Genomic DNA, 14,614 nt, shown 5'->3' with positions numbered 1-14,614 from the left:
TTTATCCCCTTGTTGGAGAGAAAAATAATCTTGGTACGGTTGATATATTCTTGTGACATTATCTTGCCTAGAGTATAATTTCTTAGCATGGTCCCAAATCTCCTTAGCTGTATCAAGGAACATAAGATTCATGCTGATGTGGTTCTCCATGTTATTCCATTCCATAAGTCATGATTTAGGGTTGGTCATTCTCTTGTAGCCATTCATTATATCCTTCTGGTCCATTCTTCAACGGACTCTCCTTAATGTACTTCAACTTACCTCTTCTAATAAGAGATACCTCAACTGACTTAGCCCATGGTCTATAGTTGGTACCATTGAGTTTTACTGTGGTCAACTGTGAATTCATTAGGTCTGATTGCACCCCCACTGCTGGTTTAGGATTGTCACTTGATGAGGCCATGGGAAAGTGAAAAAAAGGATCACTACTCTTTTCTTGAACACAAAGGGAGCTTCACACACTTACCAATAGTCCACCAACACACCACAGTCTATTACTCACTCCACCACATTGAAGACTAAACACGGCTGCACCTATGACATCTTCAAAGCCCTCTTTTCCAGATGGGCAATCAGTCCTTCTTGGCCCCTTCTTCCACCTATAAATAGTAGAGGACGTATTCTACTTTCTAGCTCACAGTGAAGGGTGTTAATAGCAGTCGACTGTTAGCAGTAGCAGTTGACTGTTAACAGTAGCAGTCAACTGTTTTAATGAGCAATTGGTTCTGATACCATGTTCAACATGTAAGGAAAGGAATTGGGAGAAAAGGAGAGAAGAGATAGGAAGAAAGGGAGGAGAAGTCAAGAGAATGATCTATCTCTCTTGACAGCCAGCCCTTTATATACTTCTATTCATTACTGTAAAAAGTTACAACTGGTTGATTGTTAACAATACTGGTCAACTGTTGACACTAACAGTTGACAAGCAATAGTAGAAACAATAGGAAAAACAATAAAACTACTTTAACACCCTTTATGATGGGATCTTGCACCTTAAATTCACACCATATTTGCTCCTTGGGAATCTTTTCCTTACCAAGTTATCTTTGCAGCCATCAATTTTCTCATAGGGGAGTTTGAGAGTTCCTCCTTCCCCACCTTTGATCTTTGGATATCATATTTTTATAATGTTTTTACCATTTGAACAAGAGATTGTGTTCTTCAGGTCTTGGACTATGTTTTTTTGTATATCAGTAGTTACATTGTGTTTGATGGTTTGAATACAAAATTTTGATGTCTGGTTTTCCATTTAATTTCAGAATTGTTTCTATAGATCCTGGACACTAATGTGTTTCCAATTAACAATGTTGCAACAGCCATTGCTTTGCATGAAGACTTCCCGCAAGGCAGGATGAATGACGCATTTGATGGACAGATATTGACTGAGAAGCTTTCTAAACTCAACAATTCACAACAAAGCATTGAAAGTATCCTTTATTCATAGCAAGATTTTTTTTTTTTTTTGTTATTTAGAGCCACAGTGGACTTTACGAGAGTTGTTAGTTCCATTTGTGGATGTTCTCTTTAATTAGAGTAAAATTCCAACTCTGATGTAGTTAGATATTGATGAAGAAATCATTCTCTAAAATTTAATATGCTGGTAGTGGAACTGAGGAAATGGAAGTTACTGGTTAACCACAAATAAAAAAAACTACTGCACATATCATTGCTGTTTTACATGTGCATTTATTCCTCTAGCCACTTCATAATTTACCATTTCCTACATAATATCTTATTAATATTTTAAACTTTTAAATGAGCTATTTATTCCAGATGCATATAAATTGCACATATAATTGCATTTTTAGTATGAAAAGAAAAAGCTTTAAGTGGCTGACTAGGGACATTGAGGTGAAACACAGTTGGGTAAAGACAACTGCTAACTCACTTGCTGATGGGTTAGCCAAGCAAGGGGTGAATAGGGGATCTTTCTTTTGGGCTCATTTCTAATTTTGTATCCTTTGTTTTTCTCTAATGGGGGAGTTAAGAAAGTTTACCTCCCCCCTCTCTTGTAATTAAAGTTTCTTATTCTTAATAAATTCTGCCGTTACTGATAAAAAAAATGCATTTTTAGTCCACATGTTTTTTGAATTTTTACTCTCATCTTATGCAGGTTAAAATTGAATGCTGAAGATCTGTATTTTTTTTATCTTGTTAAGGGCAATGCTCATGGCTATTTTCTCTTGTTGAGTCAATATAACATCTATGTTCTTCCTCAGTTTTCCATTGAAAAGTTTACTTGCTTCAAAAGGGCTTATTTCATTTCTTACAGGTCCAAGTTTCGAGATAGAAAGGTATTGTGCTATTGTACTTCTAGGATAATTGAAGCCTTCCCAAAGGGATATAATTAGTATTATGATTTACTGAATGAGATGTTGGTTTCATCCAGCCTCCGATGTACTAATGGTTAAACAAGCTATGGATACTTAGAGGATTACATTGTATGCTATTGCAGTTTGTTTATGATAGAATTCCTGAGTTTATAATCAGGATTTAGACTATTTTCAGTTGATTTAAATTATGTTTTGGGAGTAGTTGTAGGATAGTGTGGGGGTTCTTCTATGAAAGCAGCTAGAGTAGTGTAAGTACAGGAGTCTTTTGGGGTGGTGATGTAGTTCAACCTCCACAACGGTAGAAGATTCAGAATAACGGTTTCTGAGAAATTTGAGCATTCCAAAATTGCGAAAGCATATGAAAGGAGGAAGAATCAATAGCTACAGAAAACTTTGGAAGCTGACATTTTCTTTACAATTGTTTCCTTTTATGCCAACTAGAAGGTTTCTATTAGTAGTTGCATAGTATAGCAGCTTTCTATATCATTTAGGAAACTATTAGGCAGCCACTTTTTATAAGAGTTTCTATGTTCGAAATTTCTATTTAGTTGGTTTCCTTTTCTGGGAATCTTGGTAGTTTCTAAGTGGAATCCTGCAAGAGGTATACATGGCACCTTTTGGGTCCTCAACCATATTGCTATTGTAGATTTTTTGTAGTTATTTTGTACTCCTTCACCAAATAACCCAACCAACAATCCTAGTATATTTAAATGTGAAACTTGATTTATTTATCTTCCAGTCATTATATGTCTCAGCTGCCTGTTGCTACCTATTGCTTTTTATTTATTTGCTTGTGTATAGTTGTTTATTGTTTATTGTTGAAAGGTTAGAACCATATCTAATCTACCCCTCCCAAGACCCCTAGATAGCTGGGACCAAGATTGGGTAGTGGCCTTTTAGTAACTTTTCTTTAAACAATTGTCATGTTTTCAAAATGCCTGGGTTTGATAAAGCAGTTTTGAGGTATTATATGTCTGCTTTTTCTGAATCGCTCTTTGATACAAGGTGCGTTTTGTTGAATTCATTTTTCTTAACACTGCACCACAAGGTGTATTTTGTTGTATGCCTTTTTCTTAACATTACACCAGCATTATCACATTGGTGTATTTTTCACCGGAAGAAAGCCAAACAGGTTGTTGAGACATGGGATAAATTTTTCAAGTCTGCTCAAAAAGAGCAACGTGTTTCTTTTCTGTATTTGGCAAACGATATCCTACAGAATAGTAGAAGAAAAGGAAGTGAGTTTGTGAATGAATTCTGGAAAGTCCTTCCTGCTGCTCTCAAGGATGTTTATGAGAATGGTGATGACTATGGGAAAAAAGCTGTTTCTAGGCTGGTAAGTATTTTTGTCATTGGCAGGGGTGTAATTCATTTTTCTTTGGATTGCAATGTATAATTGTGTATAAAGAGGACAAGAGTAATTGTACCATTTGTAGTTATTCTGATCATTTTATTTTCCTTCCATTGGAGTTTTCAAATGACTACTGTATGTGTGTAAAATTTCTTAGTTGCATAATGAGTCTTGGGTGTGGATATGACTGAATACATCAATGTTTTAAAACCTGACCTGGAGGTGAATCTGGTTTTCTGACTGGGTGACAGCTCACTGGTTCAACTAAAAAAGGGCGGCCTAGTGAACAAGGCTCCACCAATGCGAGGTCTAGCCTCTGTATCATTTTATCTGAGCCTTTATAGAAACTAATTGAGAGGAAGGAGGAAGAGGAGGGACACTACCACCACTGCCACTACTGCCAGTATTCTCTCTCTTGATCAATGGATTCTTCTAGATCTCTCTCTCATTCTTTAAAGCTGAATCCCTCCAGATTCCCTCTCTGTCATTCTTTGTGTTGTGGCAATCTGTCTCTTGCTTCCAATTCTCAATAGTATAATGTAATTAATTTATTTTCCTTGAACCATTAAAAAATAGGTTGGACTGACCGACTGGGTCGACAAGGGTTGCAAACACTCTTGCTTCCAATTCTCAATAGTTGCACAGACTTGTATATAACCTTTTTGTGTAACTCCTTAGTTGTGTATTAAAAATTAAAAAATGTAGTTAGCTTTGCCATCTTAGAAATATTTGTTTCTGACAAAATAATGTAGGATGAAAGGAGAAAGTCCTACAAATTAGATATTTGATGGGCTAAAATTAGTAGTGATATAATTTTATTTTGATGAGCAACTGAAAACTTACATTAATTAATTAAAGTAAGAATGTGCATCACAAAGGGAAACTATACAGCTCATAATCTTCCCCATTACATTATTTCAGAGGTAGGGGAGGGAGAGGATGAACAACTGTTTAGATCAAATGAGGCTAGTTAAGAAAATATTGAATCTGGTTAAAATTGTTGAGACAGAAGTGCAGGTTAGCAAAATTCTGGGCTTCCACTTTTTGGGAGTAGAAGACTTTTCTAGAAAAGTTTTTATGGAGGTGGAATGGGTGAGAAAAATTAATCAGTTTTCTTTTGGCAGTGAGGTGGGAGGCTTTTGTTTAAGGTGTGGTTTTAGTTGGGGTGGTAGGGGTTCTAAAACTTGAGGTTAAGGTTTTCGCTGGCTGTTGGATGGCTTTTAGGTTGGAAGGTTGTTGTTTTGGCCATTTTATTTTTCTCACTCTTGTTTTGTAAGGAAAGGCTCTCTTGTGAAGGCTTCTTCTTGTTTTTTGGGATTTGGGGGGTGGGAAGGTTTTGTAATTTTTTGCTTCTTTAAGGTGATTGATCATCACCTGCATTTGTATCCCGCTTGCTCTTTTCCTAATAAATTTAAAAAAAGTTATTTCTACTATCCGGTTGTTTTGCAAGATGATCAGCCAAAGTATTTGCTGAAGACTGCAGCCATTGTATAGTTACTTGCATATTCATTGTGAACCACTTGAATTTCTTTATTTCATTCTTGTAGACCCAGAATACCTTACCCTTCCTCAACAGCCAGCTTATTACCACTTATGAATCTCCTTCAATTTCAAAATTTCCACCCCTATTTTCATAGCCTTCTTTATCCCATGGTGCAGTCATCAACTCTGCCCTCATTGAGTTTCCTTCACCCACCGGCCCTGCGAACATTGCATGCATTGCTCCATTTTCAATTCATAACCATAAGAGTGGCATATTTGGGTATGACCTTGAAACTCTTAACGGACTTTAATGTAGAAGGCTTCTTCAGATTTTGGGGAGCAATAGCTGGGTCTTCCTCTAGAAGACAAAAATTCAATGTGGATTGGTCACCCCCAACTAGTGGCTAGATGAAGTTGAATTTTGATGGCAGTAGTGTGGGTCATCCGACTCTCTCAGGAATTGAGGGTAATTAGGGATGAGCAAGGTAATATGCATGCACTGTATTCAGGCCCAATTGATCAAGTTGATGCAGTTATAGCAGAATTCTTAGCAGTAGTTTTTGGGGTTGAAAGTGCAATGAAATGGGCATTGGAAGATTGATCAATGAAGTTGACTTGAAAGTAGTTGTGGGATGGTTGCAAAAGGGGGGAGGGGTGATTTGGCACCTAAGGAATGATTTCAGATGCTTCAAATGGCTCTTGGAAGATATGATTATTCAAATTAATTGGGTTAGAAGGTCTGCAAATAGTTTGGCAGATGGCCTAGCCAAGCAAGGGGTTTAGGGACAGCTTATGTATTGGGCACTATTGTAATCTTTTGGGTGGTTTTTGATTGTTTTAGGTTTTCTATTTTTTTCACAACTCCTTGTTGTATTGCCCTCTTTTAATATCTGATGAATTACTCTTTTTTCTGAGTTACTGATCAACAAAAAAAAAAAAAAATTAGAAATCTACGGAGTCTTGGACTTAAATATATGTCTGGCATGAACATGTCCATTTAAGAGAGTACACAAAACAGTCATCTCAAATGTGTTCCTTGCATTTATATATAATTTGAGAATGTCATTATTAGGACAATAATTCTAATGCAACCCTAAGCTGCATGTAATAACATATGCTGTAAATAAGTGGTGTTGGAAGTTATAGTCTTTTGGGTTGGGATTAGGGTGTTGAGTATGCTTTTGGTCCAATTATGCTTTTCATTTTTGGGTAAATTATCGGGAATCCCCTTGTATTTTGGGGTTGTGATACTTAGCTGCCTATATTTTATTTTATTTATTTTTTGTGACACTTAGCCCCTTGTATTTTTGTAAAATTTCAAACTCTGTGATTGTGTTAAAAGTAATTGTGGAATTACATAATTTCCCTTATGACTTTTGTATGCTTTTAAAGGAAAAAATGGAGACTGGGTAATGTTTGATGTTGGTTAATGAAAGGCATCATATATTCTTACAAAGGAAAACTCTTATACGCCATTTAGATGACTCAAATCATCATCATCATCATCTAAGCCTTGTTCCAACCATATGGGATCAGGTACATAAATCCTGGTTTGCTAAGAGTTCAGCAAAAGTTGTAAATGCTGTCTGCCAACCTGTCACAATCACAACGCTCCTTTATCCAAGCTTGGGACTGGCAGTGTATGACAACACCAGTGGGGTTATTTAGATGGCTCAAATCTATTGATTTATTTTTGTCTTCCACTTTGGCTAGCCAGATCTTTAATTTAATTTGGTACTTCACTTGGGTGGGTGAGACCAAACAATTTATCCAGGAGATCACTTTGATGGCCTTGATTTTTTGGGTTGATTTGGTACATTATTTGGACACCCTAGACTGATTGAATTCTTGGTGTTATTTGGGTGGTTGAGATGGATCTATTAATCTTAGGAGACTGCTTTAATGTCTAGATGTATTGATTTGGTTCCTCATCTGGATGGGATAAATTAGTTGAAAGCTTGGTGCATACTTTGGATGTATATGATCATGATTTGCAATATCTGCAAGATTTGGTGAAGTTTCTCCATTTTTCTAGGTGGCGATATGAAATTTTCCAAGAATCTTTTATTCCTAATATCTTTGATCTTTTTCCAATATGTTGGCATTGTTTCAGATTTCACTGATAGACTAATACATTTAAGGTTTTACGTTTTATAATATTATTAGAAACTTTTTGATATTTCATTAAAAATATCATAGTTTTCTGAAAATCTTTTTTCTAAAAGAACAAATAGGGATTTAGTGATTTGATAATTGGCTTACTACTTTGTTATGATTCACATATTAAGTTACCATACTTCAAAAGAAAAATAAAAAAGGCAAATGACTATAAATAAAAAAAGTGGATTCTCAATCCAATAAAAATGTATAAAGACAAAGGTCAAAATGGCAAGTAAATGACACAAATAATGTAGAGAAGATGGCTAAAAGGCTAAAAGAGAGAGCAAGGTACCTATGTAAGTGTCTTAATCTTCTGTTATATGATTTATACCATTATTTTCTATGGTTTTTTGAGCCTTAAATGTGCAATTGTACTTCTTTTAACAATCGTGATTTCAAATGTCCAAATATTTCCTGATATTTTCACGACACATTTCCATTTCCATTTCCATGGGTACCAACACAAAATATTGCTGCGATTGACAAAATATTGCTGCAATGTTATTGCCCACCTAATGGACATGATTACCACTTTGAGCATGCTCGAAATTCTTTTCAAACATGAGGCTGTTCTTGGTTTTTGTTGTATAATAAATTATTGGGTTGATCTATTAGAATCATTTGCCTGACCCGTGACTTGACAGACTGACTAACACAAACACAACTGCCATCAAACTGAAGAATGTTCTCCAAAGGGGCTCTTGGGCCCAGGTTAACATTGTTAAGTGTAGCCATTTGAAGGACCCATAACCTGCCCTAAGTTTCTCTCTAAATCTCCTAACAAGATGCCTCTGAATTGCTTAGTAGCTAACGTCCAAGAATTGACTCAGAAAATGAGTTTTTTTTCAGTAAATCTTCGTGAGTGGGCAGAGAAATTAGTGAAATATCCTCAAAATTCCCCCATCTCTGTTTGGTGAAATGTCTGTTGATATCAAAATTGCTAACCATGGAATATATGTTTAGTTGGCTGGATGTTTGGGTTACTTTGTACATCATTATTTATCTATCTATCAACATTTGGATGGTTGGGATTAGTTGATTGATCGTGGGGTGTCATTTTGATGACCCGGCTTTTGGGTGTTGCTTGGTATATCATTTTATTTGACAGTTTTTTTATAGAAAATTTGGTGCGTTGCTTGAATGGCCAAGAGTAGTTGAAATCTTGGTATATCGCTTGGATGGCCTAGATTAATTCTTAGCTCTTAGGAGACATTTTGATAGCCTATATTTTTGTGTTGATCTGGTACATTTACGATGCCCTAGAGTTGCTGAACCTTAGTAGATCATTTGGATGGTTTGAGGTTAGTGCACTGAATCACTGATCTTAATAGACCACTTTGTTAGCCTGAATCCTTGGGTTAATTTTCTACACCATTTACATGGCTTGTATTTTTTGAAAATTTGATAGTTTTATATGTCATTTACTATACCACTTCTATGGCCTAGATTACGCATTAACATCATCACTCAGATTTTCAATATCAGTTGATTGATCTTGAGCATGAGTCAAATGGTCTAGATCTTTAGTTAGAAAATCTTTATTAGAAATATCTCTTTCAGTAATATGAAATGGGTAAAAAGAAAAATTTTGCTCTAATGTAATATAAGGGCATTTTAAGATTTTAAAAACATCCGAAAATGCACATGAGATGCAAATGGGTAATACTGTTAGCTCCTTTGACAGAATAGTGATGGAAGGGGTTATTTGTTGTGATAAGAAGGTATAAGTAGCTGAGTGTTGCAAAGAATAGTACAGGGGACTGTCAGACCCCCTAATGTACATTGGGGGTCGATGTAATTTAACTTTCTTTTTCTTTCCAAGGAACGAGTTGATTGATGGATGGGGGTTGTTCAGGTTAGTTTGTTTGGTAAGGAGATGCCTTTATTGATGATTGTATGCAACTTGTATGGAGCATGGGGGTTGGCAGGGTGTGGTTCCTTTTTGTTTTGCCAGTTGTTTCTCCATATCTTTTTTTTTTCTCCAGTCTATTGCTTGGGCCACAAAGCCTGTTTATGAATTGTATATTCTTTTTTCTATTTGATACTTTTTGCCTTACTAGTTACTGTCTAGGAAACAGAAACATGCTTTGAACAATGAGCGGTACTAGGCTTGTGATTCTTACTTTTCAATTTAACAGATGGAATGTGTGTTCCAGTCTATTGCTTGGGCCACAAAACCTGTTTGTGAATTGTATGTTCTTTTTTCTATTTGATACTTTTTGCCTTACTAGTTACTATCTAGGAAATAGAAATATGCTATTATAATCTAATAGATGAGAAGATAAGAAAATAGAGGAGAATTCTAGTTCGAACAAGAGAGAATAATACATCTCTCTAGTCGGCCGGGTTTAATTTATATGTTTCTATTCAAGAACAAAAAGACTCCTTTGTCCCTACTTAAGTAAGGGACACAATTACTAATAGAACATTACACATCAGCAACTTAAACATAAATATAAAGACTAAAATACCCCTACACAATCGACATTAACACTCCCCTTCAAGCTGGTGAGTATATATTATATAGTCCCATCTTGTTACATATGTAGTCCACTCTCCCCCGACTCAACCCTTTGGTGAACAGGTCTGCCCATTGGTTTCCTGTGTTAACATATGCAGTATCTATCACTCCACTCAACACCTTCTCTCTCACAAAGTGACAATCAACTTCTATATGCTTGGTTCTGTCATGAAACACTGGATTTGAAGAGATATGGATTGCAACCTGATTGTCACAATAGAGCTTCATTGGAGTGTCAATAGATATCCCATCTCCTGTAGAAGATTTTTTTTTTTTTTGATACCAATCTCCTGTAAAAGATTCTCAACCACACTAATTCACAAGTAGTATGTGCCATAGATCTGTATTCAGCCTCTGCACTGGTTCTTGCCACAATTGTCTGTTTCTTACTTTTCCATGTCACCAGATTACCCCAAGGAAAGTATAATAGCCTGTAGTGGATCTCTTGTTAGATATAGAACCAACCCAATCAGCATCAGTATATCCTTCTATTTCAAGTTTTCCTCCACTTCTATATATCAAGCCACGACCAGGAGCCCTCTTTAAATACCTTACAATCCTTAGACTTGCATCCCAATGCGGAATCCAAGGTTTCTGCATGAATTGACTTACCACACTAACCACAAATGAAATATCTGGCCTAGTAATGGTTAGACAGTTTAGTTTACCCACCAATCGCCTGTACCTTCTAGGATCTTCAAACTCTTCACCCATATCATTGCTCAACTTAGTATTTGATTCCATAGGTGTTTCAGCTGGTTTGGTGCCTAACAATCCCGTTTCTTCCAACAAATCAAGAACATATTTCCTCTAGTACGAATTAATACCATGCTTAGACCTTGCTACTTCTATCCCCAAGAAATACTTTAGTTTACTAAGGTCCTTTGTCTGAAAGTGTTCCTACAGAAAGATCTTCAACCTATCAATTCCCAATCTATCATTCCCAGTACTGACAATATCATCTACATATACCACCAATAGGACCTTTCCAGCCTGAGGGTCATGACTGAAGACTGAGTGATCAACTTGGCACTGTTTCATACCAAACTTCTTTACCATCTCACTGAACCTACCAAACCACGCACGGGGAGACTCTTTAAGTCCATAAATGGACTTCTTTAGTCTGCACACCTTACTATCCTCCTCTTGAGCAACAAGCCCCAGTGGTTGCTCCATATAGGCTTCCTCAAGTAGATCACCATGTAAGAAAGCATTTTTGATGTCAAGCTGAAAGAGAGGCCAATCATACATAGCAGCTAGAGCTATCATAACACGAACTGAACCAATCTTAGCAACCGGAGAGAAGGTCTCCGTGTAGTCAATACCATATGTTTGGGAGTGCCCTTTGGCAACCAGTCTAACTTTTAACCGCTCTACACTACCATCAGGTAAATACTTAACAATGTATACCCACTTACAACCAACAACCTGCTTACCAGGAGGAAGTGTGATGAGGTCCCATGTATGATTATGAGCTAGAGTAGAGAGTTCTTCCATTGCATGGCGCCACCCTGGAGAGGCAAGAGCTTCCTAGACATCCGTAGGAACAACAATAGAGGATAACAAGGAGATAAACTAGCGATGGGAAGTAGAAAGGTGAATGAGAGAAGCATAATTAGGAATAGGATGAAGGGTGCAACTACGTTTACCTTTCCGCAAGGTAATGGGAAGATCAAGTTCAGAAACAGGGGTTGGGGCTGGTGTGGGAACAATTGCTGGACCTGTCGACGATGATGGAGTTGGAGGAGCCGGTACATGTTGGCGATGTGTATACACTTGACGAATAGGTGGCGGTTCAACAGGAGGTGGCACTAGAGGCAAAGACTTGGTCACAGCTGGAACAAGTGGAATGGGATCCGCAACTAGATTTGGAAGAGGAGGAGGTGGGGAAGAAGAAACATCACTTGACCCCGAGAAAAACGGAGCGGACTTAAAGAAAGTAACATCAACACACACAAAGGAACGCCGAGAACTAGGATTATAACACTTATACCCTTTCTGGGTCCGGGAATAGCCAAGGAAGATACACTTAATGGATCGGACATCTAACTTGTGCCTTCCTAGTCCTAGATTATGAACAAAACAAACACACCCAAAAACCTGAGGAGAAAGGGGAAACGGAGACAAGGTAGGAAACAAAGTGGTGAAAGGAGAATGATCATCAAGGATGGACGTGGGCATCCGGTTAATTAGAAAGCAAGATGTAAGCGCAACATCACTCCAAAAAGGTTTGGGTACATTCACATGGTGCATAAGGGATCGAGCAGTTTCCAAAAGGTGACAATTCATTCTCTTAGCTACCCCATTTTGTTGTGGGGTGGGTACATTCATGAATTGTATATTCTTTTTTCTATTTGATATCTTTTGCCTTACTAGTTACTATCCAGTAAACAGAAACATGCTTTAAGCAAGGCGTGGTACTAGGCTTGTGAATCTTACTTTTCAATTTAAAAGATGGAATGCATTATTAGATTTGTATGCTAGTTAAACTTATTTGTTGGGCCAAAATTCCAGGTAGACATATGGGAAGAAAGGAAAGTTTTTGGATCTCGTGGTCGAAATCTTAAAGATGAAATGTTGGGTAAAAACCCTCCTCTATTTGACAACAATGGAAAAAGCTCGAATCCCATCAAGATAGTGAGGAAGGATGCCCACTCAGTCAGAATAGTAAGAATTTTCTCATTTGAATTTGATTTCTTATAATTTACTTGTTTTTGCATTTTCATTTAATCAACATATATTTTGTTTTGATTTTTAATTGACATCTTTATTTTGTTTGTTTTCAATTGGGAAAGTTTGATGTATCTAATGTGTGGCCTTCCTGAATACAGAAATTGGCTGTTGGAGGTATGCCTGAAAAAATAGTTACTGCATTTCAATCTGTACATGATGAACATTTCAAGGAAGATACTGCTTTGAACAAATGTAAGGCTGCTATTCACCGTGTGGGGAAAATGGAGAAGGATGTTGAACATGCTTCTACTCAAGGTAGAATTGTGCATGTATGTTATTTATGTGGTTTCTGTGAAATGTATCTTTTACTGCCATTTTATAATGGCAACCTGTGATGAGAAATCATGTTCTTGGATTAAGTTTTCCATTTTAACAAGAGTCTATGGTTGAAGTCTTGAAGGAAACTCTGTTTTGTGCATAATTAAGAAACACTTGTGAATTAGCTTCATGGAAATGATTTTTTTTTGATAGATAAAATGAGATTTATTAATCAAAATATTATCCTGTACAAACATCACTGGGAGAGACATGAGATGTGACCTCTCCCCTCATAATAATAACAAAATCAGCTTACAAATGAGCCCAATACAACATATCCCTATTGACCCCTTGCTTAGCTAAGGTATTCACTAATGCATTAGCAGTCCTCACCCAATTTATTCTCAAAATCATGTTTCTTGTTAGCCATTTGAATTTTCTAATTTCATTTCTGTAGCTCCAAGTCATAGGTTCTGGATCTCTTAACTACCTCACTACCACCGTAGTATCACCTTCAGTCATCAAATTATCCATGTTCAGCTCGTTGGCGATTTCAATTCTTGCAAAGCTGCTAACAGTTTAGCTCTAGTTGAGTTCCCCTTTTCCACTTGTCCTGAGAAAAGGGCAAGGATATGTCCTTCCTTATCCCTTATAACCCCCCCAAACTCTTTAAGGGCCTGAATTGCCTTGACTGCTTCCAACAAAATTAAGTTTTACAAAAGCATCTGGATGGGGCTTCCAATCTATAACTGCTTTTTCCTTCCTAAGGGAACTCTTGCACCTAAATCCAGTTCCTCCAAAGTCATCAAAGGAGAACAATGAGAAGTTATTCTGTCTATCAAAAAAAAAAAAAAGAAAGAAACAATGAGAAATTATTCAAGGTTTTTAACCAATGGATTCTCTTGTTAAAATGCATTCTTTTACCATTTCCAAACTTATTTCCTTTTCTAGGAAAGTTCTAGAATTTCTTTCTTCCTAATGGTCCAAACTGAAGCTACTCTTATACATCTCCACATAGTTCTTCCTCGTTTCTTCGGCCATAAAAAAGGTAGAAGGATCAAAGAAATGATTTACCTTTGTTGGCAAGGTCCACCTGCACCCAAATAAAGAAAGCAACTGTTCAGATTCCTTGGAAAGTCAGGACTTTAGTAAGGCAAGTTCAATCTTTTTTTTTTATCAGTAAGGCAAGTTCAATCTTTAGGTGCCTCCCAAATAAAGAATGCCTCATTCAGGTGCACACCAAGAAGCTCCAATAGGCTGGCTGACTTTTTTGGCAAGAGCAGGTTGTAGGTAGGGAAAGTCTAGTTTGGGGATGCCCTGGGCCGGGTGGGCAGTTGTAATTTGTAATTTTGTTTCTGAGTTCTGTCTCTTGTTTTTGTTTTCCTTCTTATTTGGTTGTTTGTGGTTTTCTGTTGTAATTTGATTTTCAGTTATTGAACAAAAAAAAAAAAAGAAAGAAAAAACACATTTGGGATGTGGAAACCAAACTCTTCTGTCCTGCTTAGGAGAGTCCAAGCAGACATTATCAAGTAAACACAAAAGGTTAGCCACAATTTCCTGCAAATATTGATTAAAGAAGGAAGAATAACAATTTAAAAAATTTAACAAAGTCAACTAGGCACTGCATCCCCTAGGCAGGTCCTAGAAGAGGCATGAGCATGGGTTTAAAAGTAGATTTGAACTTTTAAGTATTAAAATATAGATACAGCACTATACATCACTATGCATATAACAGAGCAGCCAGCCCAGCCCCCTTGCATATAGATCATTGTGGCA

At 36.8% G+C, this 14,614-nt stretch overlaps 1 protein-coding gene across 4 annotated transcripts in view; it reads left to right on the top strand.

Annotated features, from left to right (window-relative positions):
- Window positions 1-14,614, top strand: part of LOC148871257 (uncharacterized) — a 61,864-nt gene that overhangs the window by 13,648 nt on the left and 33,602 nt on the right. For 3 of the 4 annotated variants that reach the window (XM_088970329.1, XM_088970327.1, XM_088970328.1), the window contains 4 exons: window positions 1,317-1,427; window positions 3,422-3,669; window positions 12,362-12,514; window positions 12,679-12,835. In XM_088970329.1, the coding sequence (XP_088826455.1) occupies window positions 1,352-1,427; window positions 3,422-3,669; window positions 12,362-12,514; window positions 12,679-12,835 (634 nt within the window). In that variant the 5' untranslated portion in view covers window positions 1,317-1,351. Of the gene's footprint in view, window positions 1-1,316; window positions 1,428-3,421; window positions 3,670-11,988; window positions 12,125-12,361; window positions 12,515-12,678; window positions 12,836-14,614 lie in introns of those variants that run through there. The other variant, XM_088970330.1, reaches the window with a different exon arrangement.

This window comes from Nelumbo lutea, chromosome 2, assembly GCF_056320005.1.
Source record: "Nelumbo lutea isolate HS-2025 chromosome 2, American lotus-T2T, whole genome shotgun sequence".
Lineage (NCBI taxonomy): Eukaryota > Viridiplantae > Streptophyta > Magnoliopsida > Proteales > Nelumbonaceae > Nelumbo > Nelumbo lutea.
Note: the sequence above shows the minus strand (reverse complement) of the source record. Positions and strands in the feature narration are given on the sequence as shown.